Source organism: Sciurus carolinensis, chromosome 17, assembly GCF_902686445.1.
Source record: "Sciurus carolinensis chromosome 17, mSciCar1.2, whole genome shotgun sequence".
NCBI lineage: Eukaryota > Metazoa > Chordata > Mammalia > Rodentia > Sciuridae > Sciurus > Sciurus carolinensis.
Window position 1 is genome coordinate 35,121,049 of NC_062229.1, and position 20,438 is coordinate 35,141,486.

The 20,438-nt window shown below is 33.9% G+C and overlaps 1 protein-coding gene across 50 annotated transcripts in view; it reads left to right on the forward strand.

The window, feature by feature from the left end:
- Clasp2 (cytoplasmic linker associated protein 2) overlaps nt 1-20,438 on the forward strand; it is a 192,781-nt gene that overhangs the window by 116,030 nt on the left and 56,313 nt on the right. For 20 of the 50 annotated variants that reach the window (XM_047530792.1, XM_047530773.1, XM_047530780.1 and 17 more), the window contains 7 exons: nt 1,616-1,786; nt 4,615-4,722; nt 9,522-9,584; nt 10,504-10,610; nt 12,466-12,489; nt 13,953-14,197; nt 16,028-16,091. In XM_047530792.1, coding sequence (XP_047386748.1) covers nt 1,616-1,786; nt 4,615-4,722; nt 9,522-9,584; nt 10,504-10,610; nt 12,466-12,489; nt 13,953-14,197; nt 16,028-16,091 — 782 coding nt within the window. The remainder of the gene's footprint in view (nt 1-1,615; nt 1,787-4,614; nt 4,723-9,521; nt 9,585-10,503; nt 10,611-12,465; nt 12,490-13,952; nt 14,198-16,027; nt 16,092-20,438) is intronic. The other 30 variants (XM_047530791.1, XM_047530801.1, XM_047530809.1 and 27 more) reach the window with 3 other exon arrangements.

Genomic DNA, 20,438 nt, shown 5'->3' on the forward strand with positions numbered 1-20,438 from the left:
CCTTAAGGTTACAACTGAAAGAAACCGGATATGAAGATTCTTCACCTGAATCATCGTGAAGCATTCAAATAAGCAGTCATTTTAAAGTAGACTTGGATAATTTCCCTGCTATAATTTAGAATTCCTTCTACTGAAATAGTAAATTATTAAATTCATGGAAAAGCAACTTTGTTTTACAATATCTCAATCACTAGTAGAAAATAAGTTTTACTTTGCTGATGAAGAATTAAGCAGTATAAATTTTATTCAGCAAGACCTTGCCAAGAAAAGAAATAGCAAGGGTCATAGATCAGCAGCTCATGGACCACATCAAGCCTCTTTCATTCGTGTATTGTTTGACCTGTACAACATGACCGAAAAATCAGGAAATTCTAAAAAATTGAAGGACCTAGTCAGTATCACCTCAAGACAAAGCTGGCTAGAACTAAAAAGTCACCTCTCCCTTAGGAAAGGACAAACACTGTCCTCTTGATCACAGTCCTCTTAGCACTCCCTACCCTGTATTCAGTGTTCCTCTTTTTGACATTCTCTGTTTGTCCCCATTGGCATTTGAATCTTTAATCTGCTCTGTGGAAATGAAGCATATTTGGGTAAGATTGTGCAACTTGAGTAATGACTCTCCTACTTGGTAGAAATGGTGCCCAGCAAAGGGAAAAGTTTACATCATCAAGATTTATTTAAGTGCAAGTTTAATTTCACCATAATGTTAATTTTTAGAAGTTAGAATTAGATTTAATCTTGGAGTTATCTAGCCCATTTCTTGTTCATTGTAAACATAAAGTGCTTTCATTGACAAAGGAACTCGTTCCCATAAAAGTTAACCCGTGCATTTCTAATTTAAAACCATGTTTCTTAACATGCCCATGCCCAGTCTGTGACAAAATTTTTGTCTAGTACTCACTCTCTATCTCCCTGATCCCTTTTTAAAATATTTGTCCCATGGTCCTATTCTACTACCAGTACTTGTATATCCCAGAATATGGCCACTCAAAGAGCCCTTTGCTATTTGAAAGCAAATGGCAGAAACAAATTTTGTTTTTCACTAGGCCCAAATTTGTCAATATTTAAATTTTTAATTTTATAAAATTTAAAAATATATACATAATATCAAAATAGATAACATTGCTATGTACTTGTTCAGAGGCATCCCAGGCAAACTATTTTAAGATAAGGCAAATTACCATCATATACTTAACAAAAATAATAGCAGTAATGGAATAAAGGATTTTTTTCCTTTTAAATATATAACTTTTTCTCACAGAGCATATTAACCACATAAAATGTATTTTCAGATACATGATGGTTTTGGAAATCTTTTTTACTCTTTGTGTTCTAAAAAATTATAATAGTATTATCATTATCAAATATAGTATCATATATTTCCCAAAACTGAAAATGTGTTTTAGGTGATTTAGTGTTCAGTGCTAGTTATATATGGTATACGTTTTTCTCCCAGGTTACAATTATGTATAAATCTTCCTCAGTCCATTTTCTTTGAACTTAGAACCTATCATACTATAATAGTTTTCTCAGATGTGTTTCTTGAATTTTTATCCTGTCAGCAAGTTCTCTTGGTATTCACATCTTAATATTTGTGTATGTGTTTGGTGTTTAGCTGGCAGCCGATCTGGGTCTCCAGGAAGAGTTTTGACCACAACAGCCCTCTCTACTGTGAGCTCTGGTGTTCAAAGAGTCCTGGTCAATTCAGCCTCCACACAGAAAAGAAGCAAGATACCAAGGAGCCAGGGCTGTAGCAGAGAGGCTAGTCCATCTAGGCTTTCAGTAGGTAAGATTCTCTATATGTGAGAATTACTGATCTTGTATTTCTTTCATATTTCAGATTTTGGTAGCACTGAATATTTTAGGAAATAATTAGACACTTATAAGTTAGAGGAAAACAACTTAAAAATTCAAGGAGAATTGAAGTAATATGTTATGAGTTGAATTTTTTTAAAAATATTTTTTAGTTATAGAGGGACACAATACCTTTATTTTATTTATTTATTTTTATGTGGTACTTGCTGAGGATCGAACCCAGGGCCTCACATGTGCTAGACAAGCGCTTTACTATTGAGCCACGACCCCAGTCTTGAGTTGAATTTTGATAATATAATTCATAGGAGCTTTGAAAAATATAGCTACTAATTGAAAGCAAAAGATTATTATAGAATTAACATATTTGTCATATGTGTATATGTGCATAAGTAATACAGGTATATAAGCTGTGTTATAGGTCAGCCTCATTTAAATTCTAAAGCTTTTAATTTCTCTATCTGTTGACTAGGATACTTCCAATTTTAGATAAATTATAATTGGAGCAAGCTCAGAAAGGAAAAAGGAATTGCTTGACTCTTTTAGCTGAAGTGTTGGGAGATTGTACAGCCCTCAGGGTTGATTGATCCAGGGCTTGATTGATTAACATTGCCTTTATGGACCCAGAATCTGTGCATTTATATATTTTCCCTCCCTCCCTTTTATCCTTTTTGCTCTGTCAATGACTTTGTCCCTAGGATACCTGATACTTGGTCTGTCATTTCCAAAGCAGAAATCCCCTCCTTACTCCAATTTTGTTTAATCATTTGTTCATCATTTTTAAGTATTTCCTAAATTACTTCTATAACTTTAAAGAATATTCTGCTGTTTCTGTTTTTTGTTTCATCAACTTCAACCAGTATCTCAGCTCCCATACCTTTCCTTTCACCTTCTGTTCTTTTAATTATCAGCTTTTCCATCATTAAAGTTTACATATACATTCTCTTTTGCATTCACAAGTCAGTCTTACATACTTGCTCCCTAAATTGACTTTAAAAATTGAAAAACTGTAAAGAACATTTACTATGTTAGGGAGAAATAAAGTTGTTTGCTGCCAAAACACATAGTGTGCTATGGCCTCATTTCTTCCCAAATGAACTGTGAATGTTAAGTGTTAGGGACCACTTGAAGAATGTTCCTGTGATGCAGAAATGAATTCTCTTTTCTTATAGTCCTGTCAGTTACTTAAAATTATGCCACATTTTGCTTTTCTTTCTATTTGGAAAACAACTTTCCTGTATAACTTTTTCCAGAATTTTAAATTATATTTCTTTTTTAATAGTTCATAAAAGAATAATGTACTTACCTTGTATCCCTTGGTATTGCTGTCTTTTCAGTAATGCTATTATATGGAGTTTCTTATTTTCTAGGGACATTCTTTTTAATATTCTGTGGATTGGTTGCAGTCTGCTTTATTGATCAGCTATCATCTTGAGAGTCTGATTTACTTCTTTCCTGGATTGAATGTACTCTTTCCTGGATCCTCTCCCCACCGCCCCACCCTTTAATTTACTCTTTTGCTTAGCCTCATTCACATTCTCAAATAAATAAATCACATGTAGAAAAGAGTGGGAGGCAGGGAAGAAGGAGGATATGCTGAGAAGTGTTATTGGCAAGACTGTATTGTTATATTGTGTGCATGTACAGGTATGTAGCAACAAATCCCATCATTATATACAAGTATAATGCACCAGTAAAAAATAGAAAAAAATTGTATGTAGGAATCAAGGTTTTTGAAGCCTTACTTGTTTGAGAATGTCTTCATTCAGTAGATGTCACAGATTTCTTTTAGGCCTACAGATTTTGAATTTATGTCCTTAACAGCACTTTTTACTAATGATGTGCTTGTTATTTGGCCCATAGCCTCTGGAGTTATCACATAGGCTAATTCACTTCTGTTTGTTTTCTAGATATTATTTTAAATTCTCTACTTCACTTTTAATCAGTTCTCACTCTTAGATTTTTTTTCTTATATTAGAGATTGAATCCAAGGGAGGTTTTACCACTGAACTGCCCTCCCACTGAACTGCCCTCCCAGTTCATTTTTATTTTTTATTTTGAGATAGGATCTAAATAAGTTTCTGAGAGTCTCACTAAGTAGCTGAGGCTGGCCTTGAATTTGCCATCCTCCTGCCTTGGCCTCCTGAATTGCTGGGTTTACAGGCCATCACACCCAGCCTCATTCCTAGATTTTCTGTTACTTATGTATTTCTTTATTTGTGTTTTTTTGTTTAGGAGGAATGAGAAAACGCATGGGAATTGCACGCATTGGCGTATTTTTTCTTTAGTTTGCATCAAGAACTAAAGAATGGGATTGTATTTTAGCTTAATATTTAGCATGTTAAAAAAAAAATAAATAGGGTTTTGACCTAAGGTACCAAAAGTGATAGGAGTCTATAGTTAAGAGAAAAATTGTCTTATTGTGTATGTTATATGTAAGTCTCCTTTTTTACTTGCAGCCTTCTAATCCCCTACAGACTGAGTATAATCCAAGAAATTTAACTGTATCCCTGGTAATGCTTCATCAAGAGCAATATCTTTTTAACCTTTAAAAAACTTAAGTTATGGGGCTAGGATTATAGCTCAGTGGCAAAGCACTTCCCTAGCATGTGTGAGGCACTGGGTTTGATCCTTAGCACCACATAAAAATAAACAAAATAAAGACATGTTGTCCATCTATAACTACAAAAAAATTTTTTTTTTTAATTTGGTCAGTTCCAAAAGAAAAATAAAACCAAAATTTAAAATATGCTAAACTGTCTTCTGTTTTCTCTCTTGCCATTCATGTTTTCTTTCTACCAGCTCGAAGCAGTCGTATTCCTCGACCAAGTGTGAGTCAAGGATGCAGCCGGGAAGCTAGTCGGGAGAGTAGTAGGGACACTAGTCCTGTTCGCTCTTTTCAGCCCCTCGGTAAGCATTTAGGCAGATGTGAGGTACATTGCCTTCTCTTTTGTGTTACCACTATATGATGACCTCAGTATACTTGAAGTTTAGCATTTTTCATCTACTGTGTCTTTGCCCCTCTTTTCTATCATTTTGAGGAACGAGTCAAAAGGAAATGGTATGTTTGGGAGATACCTTTGACCTTATTGACTTAACTTAAATGAAGAGGTCAGTCATTGCATAAACAAAAATGCTTTCATAAACAACTAACTATGTAACATAGTTCTAAACCTCTAAGAGTTTTCTTAATAAATGAACCTACAGAATTTAAAGATAATATTTAAATAATCACAAATGAAATGTGAACTATTTGGTTTGATACATTTTATCCTTTTCTTGACTTTTTTCAACTTAGATCATTTAACATTGATGAGTAGAAAGAATGCTATAAAACAATACGTGAACAACTTATTATCAGTAGGAGGGACTAAATTTTTATAGTATTTTACAGTTTAATAGTCATTTCCTATTTATTAACCCGTGTTCTGTCACTAGTATAAAACCTTTTTGTTCCTAAGAATAGAGATGGTATCGTAACCTTGATTATAATACTATACTTACCTCATTTATTAAAGTATTAAATATTTTTTAAAATTCTTTAGTATTTTTAGTAAAACCAGAGAGGCATAATTTTTTCATTGAGAATCTTTAGAATTTCTTCATGATCCTTTAGCTTTTTTTTGTTTTGTTTTGTTTTGTTATTGTTGTTGTTGTTTTCCTTTTTTCTCATACTTGGACCTGAACCCAGGGGCACTTTTACCACTGAGCTACATTCCCAGCACACGCACATGCACACACACACACACACACACACACACACTTTTTTTTTTTTTTTTTTTTTTTTTTTAAGATAGTGTCTCACTAAGTTGCTGAGTACAGCCTCCAACTTGGGATCCTCCTACCTCAGCCTCCTGAGTGGCTGGGTAACAGACATGCACCATGCACCTGGCAGTCCTTCAGCATTTTAACTGGTACTTTGTTTATATGTGACATTCCTAAAGCCATTTTACATTATTTTCCTTGACACATATAGTAAACTGTAGTACTAAGAAAGCTGCTCTTTAGAAGTTTGGAATGATTAAGTATAACACAGCTCTACCAGTTGTCTATTAGAATTTTTATTTCTTTAAATAGACATGTTAATATAGAATGTCTAATGATTAATTCCTAATTCTGTGGATCCATTTGGCTGTAATATACCCCTGAGCTGACCTGTACTGATCTGAGAAACTCCATTAGCTAGGGATATATAAGGAAATCCTCAACCTTTGTTCATGTTCTGGCATTAGGTGCCAGAGAGTTTCTCACTTTCTCTTTCCCCTATGGGAAGGTGCCAAGATAGAAAGAACTCTTCTGCATCAATAAGGCCAAGTGGTTACTATTTTGCCAGAGATGTTTTTAGTTCATATAAAATACTTAGTCTATAGAATTTCTGTATATGCACTTGCAGGAAAATATTCACATACACACACACACACACACACACACACACACACACACACACATGTATCCTCATAGATATGTTTATAAAGAAATAAATCCTACATTCATATAAAATCAGCATGTCATGTTGAGAAGCTGAGAGAGTAGTGCACATGTGATGGTTTAAGAACTTATGCTTTAGGGTCAGATGGTCCAGTTCTGTAATCTTTCTATACCTGTGTGTCTTCATCTGTAAGGTAAGGATACTAGTAACACATACATCTTAGGATTCTTTAGCTCTATCAGTGAGAAAATACATGAAGGCTAGGGATGTAGCTCAGTGATAGAGCACTTACTGAGCTTGTGTGAGGTCCTGGGTTCGGTCCCCAACCCTCCAGAAAGAGAAAATATATGAAAACAAAACAAAACAAAAATCCCTCAGGACCGGGCTTGGCACAGTGAGCATTTAATTGCCATGGTCATGTGGTCATCATTATTGCCATCTCTGCTGCTGCTGCTTCTCCCCCAACCAGGCTTTAACAGCAAGGATGTCACACGCCTGCATTTACATATTGCTAGTACAAAGAGAATTACTAGACAACATATCAAAAAGAAACCAAAATGTTTCTGTACCTTTTTAAACCTATGTAATAGAGATTAGAGGAGATTTATAATACTACTAATCACTTAAAATGTAAGCAGTTAATAGGCCAGTTTTTTTTTTTTTAATTTTTTTAGTTGCAGATGGACACAATATCTTTATTTTATTTATTTATTTTGGTGCTGAGGATCAAACCCAGTGCCTCACACGTGCTAGGCAAGGCTGTACCACTGAGCTACAATCCCAACCCACAAAGCCAGTTTTTAAAGAGAGATATTACCAATTCACTAATTTTCTAAATTCATTTCAAAGTTTCTATTTGACAGTTTAAATTTTATTATTAAGGGAAGTAGCTTTCTCATAAAACTTCTTTTTTAATATATTTTAGTTGTCAATGGACATTTTGTTTATTTATTTATATGCGGTGCTGAAAATCGAACTCAATGACTCACACATCCTAGGCAAGCACTCTACCACTGAGCCACAACACCAGCCCTCGTAAAACTTCTTGTTAGGGGGCTGGGGAGATGCTCAGTCAGTAGAGTGCTTGCCTTGTAAGCACAAGGCCCTGGGTTCGATCCCTAGCACTCCCCCCCCCCAAAAAAAACAAAACAAAACTTGTTGTTGGGGTAAAGATGATTAAGCCTTTTAATCATGTAGTGTTCTAAAAACTGATACTTTTTTCAATCCCTTGATCAATTTGCTGGAGTGGTTTTTTTAATCGGTCTTTTATTTACATAGGATTTTGCATAGCAGAGGTGGTAGGTTAGCCCAGTGTGTTTCACAGGAGTGGAGAGTGGCATTTTCAGAGATTTCAGTTTTGTCCTCACCTGTTCCCATTTCCCGCTACATTTGCCTGCAAACTTGTTGTTACTATGTATCCTTACTTGGTGGAATCTTTTTGTCATCTTTGACTTAGAATATTGGTGTTTAGCACATGAATACTGTAGCATGTTATGCATCTGCTTATATCACAAGGACAGTGTGAGAGTCCTGAAGCATTAGAAAGAAATCAGAGCTGAGCAAAATTGAACTTCTCTGAAACTTATACCCTTAAGTTTTCATTTATTTCTGGAACTAAAATTTTAAAAAAGTTTTACTTTATGACAAACACATGCCTGGTGCCTCTTACTTTTTATCTCCAACCACAGGTAGCTACTGAGTCCTTACAGTTTTAAAAGATTTTCATCCGCTAAGCTTTTTCAGATTTGCTCAAGCCCTTTTCACTATTTTTAAAATTATTTCTTTTTTTAAAAATTGAAAATAGAAAAAGTATTTCCCTTAGGTAAAATTACAACTGTGTCCTAGTATATTTTGTTAATAATACTTACTCATCACCTTTCAGGACTTGACTATTTTGAACAGCATTCTCTCTGTTTAAATCCTTCTTTGTCTCAAGTTTTTTGATTATTTTCCTTAAGGTTGTCCTTTAGCAAAGATTCATCTAGTAAAGTATTTTAACTGCTCTAATTAATATAGCTGAGGAAGACTTTTAAAATACAAGTAACATATTTGAATATTAAATCATATAATAATATATTAAAATAGATTTTCCCTGGCAACTTATTTTTATATGTCAGAAAAATTGATTTTATGGTGTTATGAAAATTAGGATTTTAAGATCTAAAATGCAACATCTGACATTCAGATTCTAGAACAAGATATAGAGAGACATGTCACAAATTTTTAGGGTTTTTTGTTTAGATTATTGATACATTTGGTATTCAAATGTGCTTTGATATTTACATAATTACTACTGAATGTAAAATTTATATTTTGTTAGCCATTAAGAAAAATGTTTATGGTAACAAAAATAAGGTATATTATCTTTTTAACAATGTGAAGGTAATATGTATACTCTTGTAGAGCAGAGGCCTTAAAAGAGTACAATTACTGAGGTTTATCACTTTCTAGTAGTCCCATGTCGGTCATATAAATTAAGATTTCTCTGTGCTCTAATTTCCTCATCTGTCTTAATCTATTCAGGCTACTGTAACAAATACCACAGATTGGGAACTTAACAAATGACAGAATTTTATTTCTCACGTTTAAGAGGCTAAGAAGTCCAAGATAGAGGCACTAGCAGATATGGTATCTGATTTGGTGTCCTGGTTGAAAGATGATTGTGGCTGTGTCCTCACATGTTAGAAGGAGCTAGCTACCTGACTCTCTGGAGTTTCCTTTATAACTACACTAATCCCAATCACGAAGCTTTCTCCTTGACCTTATTGCCTCCCATAGGACCTTCCCACTACCTAATCCTTGGGATTAGGCTTTAAACATATGAGTCTGTGGGGGGTAACAAATATTTAGACATATCAAATTGAATAGTAATAGCTGCTTCATTGAGTGCCAAGATTAAAGAAAGTAAAATTATTATTAATTACTAGTTACCATAGTGGTTTTTTTTTAACAACAGTGTTTGGTTCTTTTTTGTTGTTTTTTGTTTGTTTGTTTGTTTGTTTTCATGCTTGTATTTTTGACATTTCCCTCCATTTGAATACTTGCTTTTTTTCTTCTGTCTCCTGTAGGCCTATGTCTGTCCACTTAGGTGTAAGCTGTATTTGTGTGTCAGGGATGATCTTTCAGTGTTAATGTTCCATTGCCATATTTGGCGATATTCTGATCATTAACTATAAGAGTAACACCAGTGTTAACTAACTCTCCTTGCCTGACAGTAGTGCTGCCACTATTCCTTGTTTCTGTGGTAATAGATGAGGTTTGTATGGTCCTGTTATTCCAGCCTCCAGACACCATTCCAGATCTACTGGTGCCCTCTACGCCCCCGATGTGTATGGGGCCTCAGGTGAAGGATGAGTACCTTTTCACTATCATCTATGCATTCATTTCAGTTTTGTTCTTTACAGTTTTCACTGAATAATATTCATTTTTTAAAATTTGTTTTTATTTTAAATTTTATTTGTTGGAGAATAAATCACTTGTAGTTTCTTTCTTTTCCCCCAAGTAACTTTTTCCCCTTTAACCTTACTGAGCATTTTCCTCATTGGCAGATGGATGTTTTTCTTTTGTATAACCCGTTATGTCATTTTGAAATATAGAGTTGTTTTATGTTCTCACTTATGTACTCCATCTTTGTATATATGTTTTAAAAAAAAAAACCAAAATGGTGGATGAAGTGTTTTAATTGTAAATGATGGTATTCAAAGCAGTTGAGGGGGAGAATTCATCTGTGGTTTGTTTTCTCAGAATGTTGGGCACATAGTAGCCACTTAACAGACATTGAATGATCTGTCTTAGTTATTATAGAATAAAATTAACCTATCTTCAAGGATATATTATAATTGGAACTTTTCTTCCTAGTGAAATCCTGGTGTGGCTTCATTGATCTCCCTTTGTTCTGGTTTACTTTTGTGGTTCACCGGTATGGAGAGATTTGCCTGAACTGACAGAGCTGGATGAATTGATTACAGGGCTATAGATATACAAGCCCTTAGTTTGCCAGCTGTGCTTTCTTCAGTCTTGTCATAAAGAATAATACTACTGTTCTTGAAATTTGTTTTCCACGCATTATTAATAATTTTGTTTTTATCCTTTCATTTGACCAAAAACTCAGTGTGCCCAGAAGTACAATATTGCTTTTAAAATGCTTTGCCCCATTGGTTTTTTTGCCCCTACCCCAGCCCCAGGGATCTTAAAGTTTTCCAACCTGATACTTTTATATTTATGACTTTCTCAAAACGGTTTTCCTTCTTTTGGTGAATTAGGTCCAGGTTATGGAATCAGCCAGTCAAGTCGACTGTCATCTTCTGTCAGTGCCATGAGAGTCCTGAACACAGGTTCTGACGTGGAGGAGGCAGTAGCAGATGCCTTGGTACCCCGCTCCATTTCCTTGTCATTATAAATGTTGCCATTATGAAACAAATGTCTGAGTGAGCTAGTCCCCCTGTGTGGGAAAGGAGATGGGAAAATTCTTCTGGATTAAATCTAGGAAGATAAAATGTGAACAATGTAAAAAGCAGAGCAGTATAATTAATTCTTGAGCCTTATTATTACTGAGAATTTTAAGCCAGGGCCAATAGTACTGATTGGGTGTCAGGAACAAAATTTTGATGTCTTTAATATAGTAATGTGTTTTATGCACTGTAGAATACTGAATGTAAGGGCAGATAGATTGGTATGTAAGTATGTGTACTTAAGAGCGTGAAACTTCAAGGCTGGCTTAACCTTGAGTGCATATGGGTTGTTTTAGTTTGGAGTTGGATTTTCAGTCTTTTAATTGCTTTTATTTTTTGAGCTGAGAGAAAGTACAGTCTCAAAAGAAAATTAAGGTCCTGGTTCTTTGTGCCTAATACAAGAAACAAGTTTGAAAACATTCTACAGATTCTTAGTATTTTGTCAGAAGAGTACTGTACGTATATCACTACTGTTTTTCTCACTTAAGTTATGAAAGAAGAGGGCTAGGGATATAGCTCAGTTGGTAGAGTGCTTGCCTCGCAAGCACAAGGCCCTGGGTTCAATCCCCAGCACCACCAAAAAAAAAAAAGAAATTATGAAAGAAGATTCTTTTGAAATGATGTGGATAATTTTGCTAATTTTCCAAGTCAATTCAGTATGATACTTCCTCTATCAAAATATAAATTATAGTATTAACCCTGTCTGTGAAGCATTTACTCAGTTTTTGGTGGGGGAGGGTATTAGGGATTGAAACCTGGACTATGCAGATTTTTTTACCCAGAATTTACAAATGGTCTCACCTTTATTTTGAAGTAAACAAAAATTTATATATAAACAAATATATAAATATATATGGCCCCTAAAAATGTGGGTCACATCTTAACAAGTGTTGACACAATACAATTTTTGCAGTAGATTTGAAATACAAGTTTTTAAAATGTTCATTAGTAATAGCTTTAATTTATTGGGCATCATCACCTATGTAGTTCTGCTTTAACAGTCTGTGCTGAATTTTCTCTTTACCTCAGTCATTTGATTATTTTTTATAAATATATTTAATACAACAAAGGACTTTGTTGTCTTGGGCCTGGGATATATTGATCAAATCTTTTTATGATGAAAATCAAATTTTTTTATGTTGAATGTTTATTCAGTTGGGTGTTTTTTAAGTTTACTATTTATTCCTTATCACTGTATTCATATATCATATTTTCTAATTTTTTAATTGGATGATTTACTAGTTAAATTCTGCTTATAAATTTTATGAACCAACTGGGTTATTCTTGAACTATTGCTTGTAATACTAAGATGATAGACTTGAATTATGGGAATATTTAACCATGAAGACTAAATATGAATCCTAGTAATGTGATTCTATTTTCATTATTTACATAGTGCACAGACACTCCAGTTGCTACTATCAGTTTTTAAGAAAAAAAAATTCCAACTTTAAGTGTAATTTGGACCCAGGAAAAATCAGAGAAATACAGTTAAGTTTGGGAATGGCAAATAAATGCAAATAGAAAGAATATTTGAGATTCTTTGGGAAAACTGGCTATGGGAATATTTTTGTAGCTTAGATTTTCTCTGTGAACTAAAGGACGTTGACAAGACTAAAGATATAGCCTGCTAGTAAGCAGTTCTTTTGTGTCTGTATGTTAAAAAACAATGTTTCTGATCATGGGCATTATTAATGCCTTTTTCACTGTGCCATTTAGCAAAATGTTCTTCATTATTTTCAATTTTTCTCTTTAAAAATCCACTGCTCTCAGCTCTTAGGAGACATACGGACTAAGGTATAAACATTGCTATTTTCTGACATCTTATGATACCATAACTTTTTTCTTTGCTCCATCAATTTAACGGATGATGGTCATCTATAACAAATTAAAGTAGAAGTAATGAAATCCTTAGGCATCCATCTGTTTTTCTGTGACTGTGATTATCAAGAAGGAGATACTGCTTGAATAGAATGTCTTGCGGGGTTACTAGTTTTTTCAGCCCACTTACTTTATACAAATGAGATGAGGTCATTTACACTGATTTCTATAATAAAACTGATCCTGGAGCCCAACATAGGAAACATCACAGTATTGCCCTTTTCTAAATTAGGTTGGTATCTCTAGGTTAATATGACATCAGTTAGTGTCAAATATCATTTTAAAGCTAAATTAATTGATTTAAGCTTAAATTATATTTCTTATAGATTTTAGACTGTGGAGAACTTACAGCTACTTTGGAACTATTTTAAATTATTGCACTTAATATTTCATAGAAATATCTTCACCACTTACCAGCCCAAGTCCAAATATCAGATTGCATAGATTTGTTTCTGATTCTTCCAAGGAAATTTCAAATGAGCTATTCATTCTCCCTGATGTCATTTCTAATATGAAAGGTATAATTGCCAGTTACATATATTAAATTATAAACCGGGCTGGGGATATAGCTCAGTTGGTAGAGTGCTTGCCTTGCATGCACAAGGCCCTGGGTTCAATCCCCAGCACCGCAAAAAAAAAAAAAAAAAAAAAAAAAAAAAAATTATAAACCTTAGAAGTAAAGAAATCGAAAGACTCCATACATGATTTCTCTTATTTATTGAAATAGTATGGATACATTGAGAAATATGTGGAGGGCCCAAAAGGATATTTCCTCCTAAAAATAATAGTGAGCAAAAACAGTTTCTCATCATATTTTTGTCTGTATTTTACTTTTCTAGGAGACATCAGGATTGGATACAAGGGATGGAAATGTGGCAAGGAAAGTGGTAGTGAAAGTAAAAGGAGAATAACGAAGAGAAGGTGTAGAGACAGGAAAAAATGGAATTTTACATAGGGGAAATCAAACATTTTCTGATCCATTGTATCCTACTCTAAAAAGATCATATTTTCTTCTTACCAATTTGAATTTCTAGAATAGTTTCTGTTAATTTCATTTTAGTAGTTCGTGGTTTTCCACGAAAAGGATATGGGAGGAAAACCCACATTTTTTTTTACAATTCTCACTTTACACATCTGAACTTCCATATGGTCTTATTCTGCTTCTATCACTTCCCATAGTTAAAGAATATTTCACTTTATGCTAACTTATAAAACATGTTTCCTAAACAAAAACTTAAGTATTGGCATTTGTTTATTACAATATTTAGTAGCATGCTTTGCACTGATTTTAAGATCAAACTCAATCCTTTGGTGGTCAGTAGATATTATGAAAATATATGTTTTTAATTACTGCTAATGAGATTCTTTATATGTAACAGAAAAAACCTGCTCGAAGAAGATATGAATCATATGGAATGCATTCAGATGATGATGCCAACAGTGATGCTTCTAGTGCTTGTTCAGAACGCTCCTACAGTTCTCGAAATGGTAGTATTCCTACTTATATGAGGCAGACAGAAGATGTGGCAGAAGTCCTCAATAGATGTGCTAGTTCCAATTGGTCAGAAAGGAAAGAAGGCCTTCTGGGACTGCAGAACTTATTAAAAAATCAGAGAACACTAAGGTAAGATGAGTTGTCTTAAAATAATTATTGTGTCAGGTTCAGACTTTTTATCTTTACTTTTTTTAAACAACACTTTAAAGATACTAGTGTAGAAAGAGGTATCCTGTATTCAAAGGTTGCATAAGGGGCTGGGGAGATAGCTCAGTCGGTAGAGTACTTGCCTTGTAAGCACATAGGCCCTGGGTTCAACCTGCAGCACCCAAAAAAAAAAAAAAAAAAGGTTACATAAAAGTGTTGGAAACTAAAAAATTAGTCCTGGGGGGTGTAGATTTGTGGGCACTTGTCTAATCTATGTAAAACCCTGGGTTTGTTTGATCCCCAAAACTGCCAAAAGAAAAAGAATGAAAAAATAATAAAATATTTATTAGTATATAATTATTAGTGTATAATAGTAAAGTTGACTGGTATATCAAAATTTATTCCTGATAAACTTTCAGTGAAAGGAAAGAATACTTGTGCTGATTCCAAAATGAAGATATATTCTTAGTGTTAATGGAAGTATGATTCTTTGTGTAATATGAGATAGAATGTAAAATAGAATTGGAGTGAGTTTCTCTAAGGACAAAAGTTTATTTTGACTCTGGGATTTGGGGTTCTTTTCCTTTCCCACTGGATTTATCTTGCTCCCCCATATCTTTCATTGTCCTTGTTCGTGTGATGTTTTAAACCTTTACAGTTGGCCCCTTTAAAAACCTATCTTAAGCTCAGTGGCTCAGGAAACTGAGGCAGGCGGGTACAAGTTCAAAGCCAGCCTCAGCAACTTTAGTGAAGCCCTAAGAATTTAGCAAGACCCTGTCTCAAAATAAAAAATAAAAAAGGGCTGGAGATATGGCTCATGGTTAAGTGCCTCTGGGTTCAATCCCTGGTATTTAAAAAAAAAAAAAAAAAAAAAAAACAGAAACAAAACCTGTCTTCAGATAATATCATAGGTTCTGAGTATGGTAGAATATAGAGGGCTACTTTCTGACTTGATGCCTTTGAAATCAGGGTTTGATATATCTGTCATGTATTTAGTTTAGGAAGTATTAGACTTGTATAATTTTAAATAAATATTTAAATATTTATTTATTTTAAATAAATATTTTAAATAAATATTTAAATGTAGTTTCTTGTAACTATATCCAGTCTCATGCCTCACTGAAGTAAATCATCATAATATTATTCTCAGACCCATCAAGATTAGTTTAATATTAGGTTCACTATGTCATTTTAAGTAGTAAAAGAGTAAGCAGAGGAGACTGGGGTTGTGGCTTAGTGGTAGAGCACTTGCCTAGCACATGTGAGGCACTGGGTTCGATCCTCAGCACCACATAAAAATAAATAAATAGGGCTGGGGAGATAGCTCAGTTGGTAGAGTGCTTGCCTTGCAAGCACAAAGCCCTGGGTTCGATCCCCAGCACCACAAAAATAAATAAATAAATAAATAAATAAAATAAAGGTATTGTGTCCATCTACAACTAAAAAATATTTAACAAAAGAATTTTATTTAAAAAAGAGAGAAAGTAAGCAGAGTTTAGAAAGATTTTAGCCCTTAAGTAACTAAAATCATTTATTAGGAATATCACATGTATTTTCCCTGTATTGATATGAAATACATTTGTACTTCTTTTCATAACTTCCAACTTAAAACTAGTGTAGGTTATAGCAAAATGCCAAATTTGATAACTTTATATTTAGCCCCAACTTGTAAATCCCACAAATTTCAAATTTTGATAGCTATTTCCCTTAACCTTTTTGTTGTTCTTAAGAACTTTAATTATATGGAAGGTTACTTTAAGATGATTTCATTTTATGAAGAGATATTAATTACCCACTTTATTAATTTTGCAGTCGAGTTGAACTGAAAAGATTATGTGAAATTTTTACAAGAATGTTTGCTGATCCTCATGGCAAGGTATGTTTTAATATTTAAGATTATTTACTTATATATACCCCCAAAAGAAGTAAAATAGTAGAAAACTGTAACCATTTTTGTTTTATCATTACCCCAAAATGGTAGTGATATTTTTAAACTAATTAAGTGTTTGATATCATACATAATTTAGAAATTGTTCTTTGGTAACCGTTTGCGCTTCTCCAAAGAGATTGTCTAAGAATAAGATAATAATTTAGCCAGGGTGAGTATATTTTGTACTACTAAGACTATTTCAGTATTTGTAAAGAATGTGATTGGGGTAAGTTTAAGAAAGTTTCTGATAGTTCATTTGATTTTCTTCTGTGATTATTAAAACCATAATTTAAACATTATTTTCTTGAAAGAACAGTTTTATAAAAGAGAATTGCCATTAAATAATATAAAAGCATAAAATATGATTATAGCCATAGTTTGATAGTAATATAAAAGTGGAACATTTTATACATTGAATAAAAATGATAATTTTCAGAACTTTGTTTACTTTTTAATGTTGATTTAAATGTATTTAAGTACTTAAGTATAATTGGCATGTGTACCATGAAATTTTGGTTTATCTTGATGAATAATATTATTATAAAAATGTGTTTACTTATTCTATTTCTAGAAAATGTGTTTGACTGTGGTAAAACTTACGTTTATAAGTATCTTCCTTTAGGACGTCAAATGTCTGCAGGCGTATTTCTAACCTTAATGACAGATGTAGCAAGGAAATTATAAGAAAAAAAGTAATGACTTCTACTTTGTTTTTTTCTAATTATCTTCACTTCATTTTTATATACATCATTTCATTTTGTTTCTATTTTGGTATTTTCATTATTTGTGTCACTCCTTAAAGATATTAAAATCCCACTTTATACATGAACTAAAATCTAACTAAAGATTAAATCCAATTGGGTATATACTTATTTAAATAAATTGCTTACACTTTAAAATAGTATTTTAAAAAGATTCTCCTTTGTCAGGGGTATATTTATTTTATCTGAGAATAAAAGATCCATTAAAAAAAAATGAAGGGACTGGGGAGATAGCTCAGTCGGTAGAGTGCTTGCCTTGTAAGCACAAGGCCCGGGTTCGATCCCCAGCACCCCCAAAAAAAAAAAAGAAAATACATTTAATAAGCAATTTGTTTACTAAAATGTTTTAAAGTTTGTAATTTTCGAACAAACTGGATAATTCTACCATTTTATATTGATATTACCACTAATTACAGTTGGTAGGTCTTGCTTTAATCTAAAAATTTCTATAAATTCTAAATAAATTAACTTTTTAGTCATTGTAGTTGGCAATATAAGCCAAAGGAGGAGATAATTATCTGGATGAGTCTTTTTCCTTAAGGAATATTTTAATTGTGTATTCAATTTTGAAAATTCAGGTAACTATCTTTAGTAAGTGACTTAATTTGTTGCAACTGGAAAGTATAAGACGAAGGTTGAGTTTATTTCTTGGTCATCATTTTTGACCATTTTTTTATGGTAATAATGCAAGTGAGTTGAATGCCAGTATCTGTGCAGTAATAGAGAAAAAAATTTTTTAAAAGATCAAATAGGAATGCTGTTTGACACTGGTAAAGGAACTGAACAGAACACAGATGTTGGCCTCCCTTAACAGTTGTTGGTTCTCCCTAGGGAGAACTAGCTATATACTTCTCCCTAGAACTGAATCAGAAAGGTGACTTTTGCTTTTTCTTCTTAGGGTTTTATAATAATATAAAATTCTTGCTGGCCCATCTGGTTTTATTTGTATGTTTGTTTGGTATTTAGATTTTTTTAGTCAGTTCAGTGAAGACAAATGTAATGGAAAAATTTTTGGTTTTGTTTAGTTTTTGTTTGGTGATTGTCCATCATTGACTCCGTCAATTAAGTACCACCAATTCCATCTTCAGGATCCAACAACTTAAAAAACAAAATAAAACAACAACAATATCAACAAAAAAACCTTTCTTTTCTTTCCAAATGCATTGTTGTTCGTTATCAGGGATCATTTGTTAATTTCTATAAATATTTTGTGGCTTTTCAGGCCATTATGGTCTCTGTCCCACAGCTATTTAAGTCTGCCATTTTAGCATGTCATTCCTAATAGACAATGTGTAGACACAGGAGCACAACTGGGTTGTCATAAAACTATTTATGAACATTGAAACTTGAATGTTCATATAATTTTCATGTGTCACTAGTCTTGTTTTTTAGACCATTTAAAATTACAAAAATTAGGGGCTGGGGAGATAGCTCAGTTGGTAGAGTGCTTGCCTTGTAAGCACTAAGGCCCTGGGTTCGATCCCCAGCACCAAAAAAAAAAAATAAAATAAAATAAAATAAAATAAAATTACAAAAATTATTCTTTGTTGGGAGAAATCCTAAGTCTTGGCTAGCAGCTGTGAATGTCTGAAGTGTGTAAGGAAAACCTTCACACATTCACACCCATCAGGAATACCTACGGAGAGGAGCATTCCACTCTGGTCACTTAGGAAAGTAAACAGCTGTCCCCAAATTTACCTAGTGTTACCAAGGGAACCTGTATAGGGGCCTGGTGGTTTCATCCTCCGTTGCACATTGTGATTGGGTTAAAAGTCTATAAAATGTATGGTTTCTCCTACAATAAACAAGTTTGCAGGTTGCTCGCCACAAGCCTGCTTTTACCCAACTCCTGGGGTCTGGGTTATGACTCCGTTGGCTCTTAGCTGCTCCTGAGCTAGCCTGGCACACCCTACAATTCTTAGCTTGAAGTTCATAATTCGCTGTCCCTATTCTATATGATCTGCTCATTGTCATTGACACTAAAACAAGAAAAGATAAGTAGGAACCTGTACTCTTGCAGTTCATGCTCCTGGTTGAAGAGCAGAACTGTTGAAGGGAAGTGGTAATACTGGCCCATTAGGTGAAAGCACACATCCCCACCTATTCCTGCAATCACCGTATCAGATCTGTGATTGCTGTTTGAGTGCTCAGAGCAGCCTGATAGTTTTCTGCCTTTCAGATTTTTCTTCTATCCTCCATGGAAACTGATAGATACTTTCTCTCCTAAAAACCTTAACCCTGTTTACCTCCCCACCCATCTCATGTCCCAGCATATATCCTGCCTCTAGAGTAACTTACCAAGAATAGGAGTCATCTAGCAGAAGCTCCCATTTCCTGCCTCCAGCCAACAAGCTTAATTGTACATCAACTCCTTCTCCTTTTTTTTTTTTTTTTTTTTTAAGAGTAGAGTATAAGCTTTATTAAAGAAAAGTAAAAGCAGACTTCTCCCGGGTGGAAGAAGGGGACCCAAAGACGGAATCCCCAATTCCTTCTTTATACCTTTCCTCCTTTTGAGATGGAAGGAGATCTCACTTGAAACTGCATTATTAACTACCATAAATGATTCTTGTCACTTGCTATTATGGTTTCATCTGCTTCATTTCCTGAATTCCTCAAATTTCAAGTTACTGACTGACTTCCTTTTTTGTTGTTTTTCAATTTCATAATGAGTTTATTTTTTTATCCAGTTGTACGTTTTCTATCATTTTAAGGAATGGGTTGGGCTGGGGATGTAGCTGAGTGGTAAGGCCCTGGGTTCAATCCGTTGTACCACACACACACACACACACACACACACACACACACACACACACAAAAGGAGGAAGAAGGTATGGGATAGGAGAGGAAAGGTATGTTTTCTGTGGTAACAAGGGAGGAAAGGAGGAAAGGGTATGGAGTAGGAGGAAAAGTATGTTTTCTGTTGTACTTAATCCAGTCTCCCTCATGCCATTTTTTTTTACTCTTCTTTTCAAATACCTATGTTCCTCTTTTTTTTCCCCTAATGTTGGTGTTATGTAGAATTTTGCTCTCTCCATTTTATGAGACTTCCGTTACATGCTTTCATAATGGCTCCCAGATATGTGATGTATTTCCAGCCCATGTTTTTCTCCTGTACTTAATCACATACCTATTAGTTTCATTCATCCCTTAGTTTCTGTGTGGTATTGGTTCCAGGACCAGCTCCACACCCTACCCCAACCCCTTGGATACCAAAATCCACATATGCTCAAGTCATTGATTTAAAATGGAATAGTGTTTGTATGTAACCTATATGATCCTCCCATATACTTCACATCATCCCCAGATTATAATGCAATATGGTAAATAATTGTTATACTTTATTGTTTAGGGAATGACAAGGGAAAAAAAATGTCTGTACATGTTCAGTACAGAAGCAGTTTTTTCCAAATATTTTTGATCCATTGTTGATTGAATCCATAGATGCAGAATCCACAGACACAGAGAACCTACTGTATCTTTAGCCTCAAAACTACTCTTCCTCCTGCATTGCTTTATCTGATTAGGTGATACC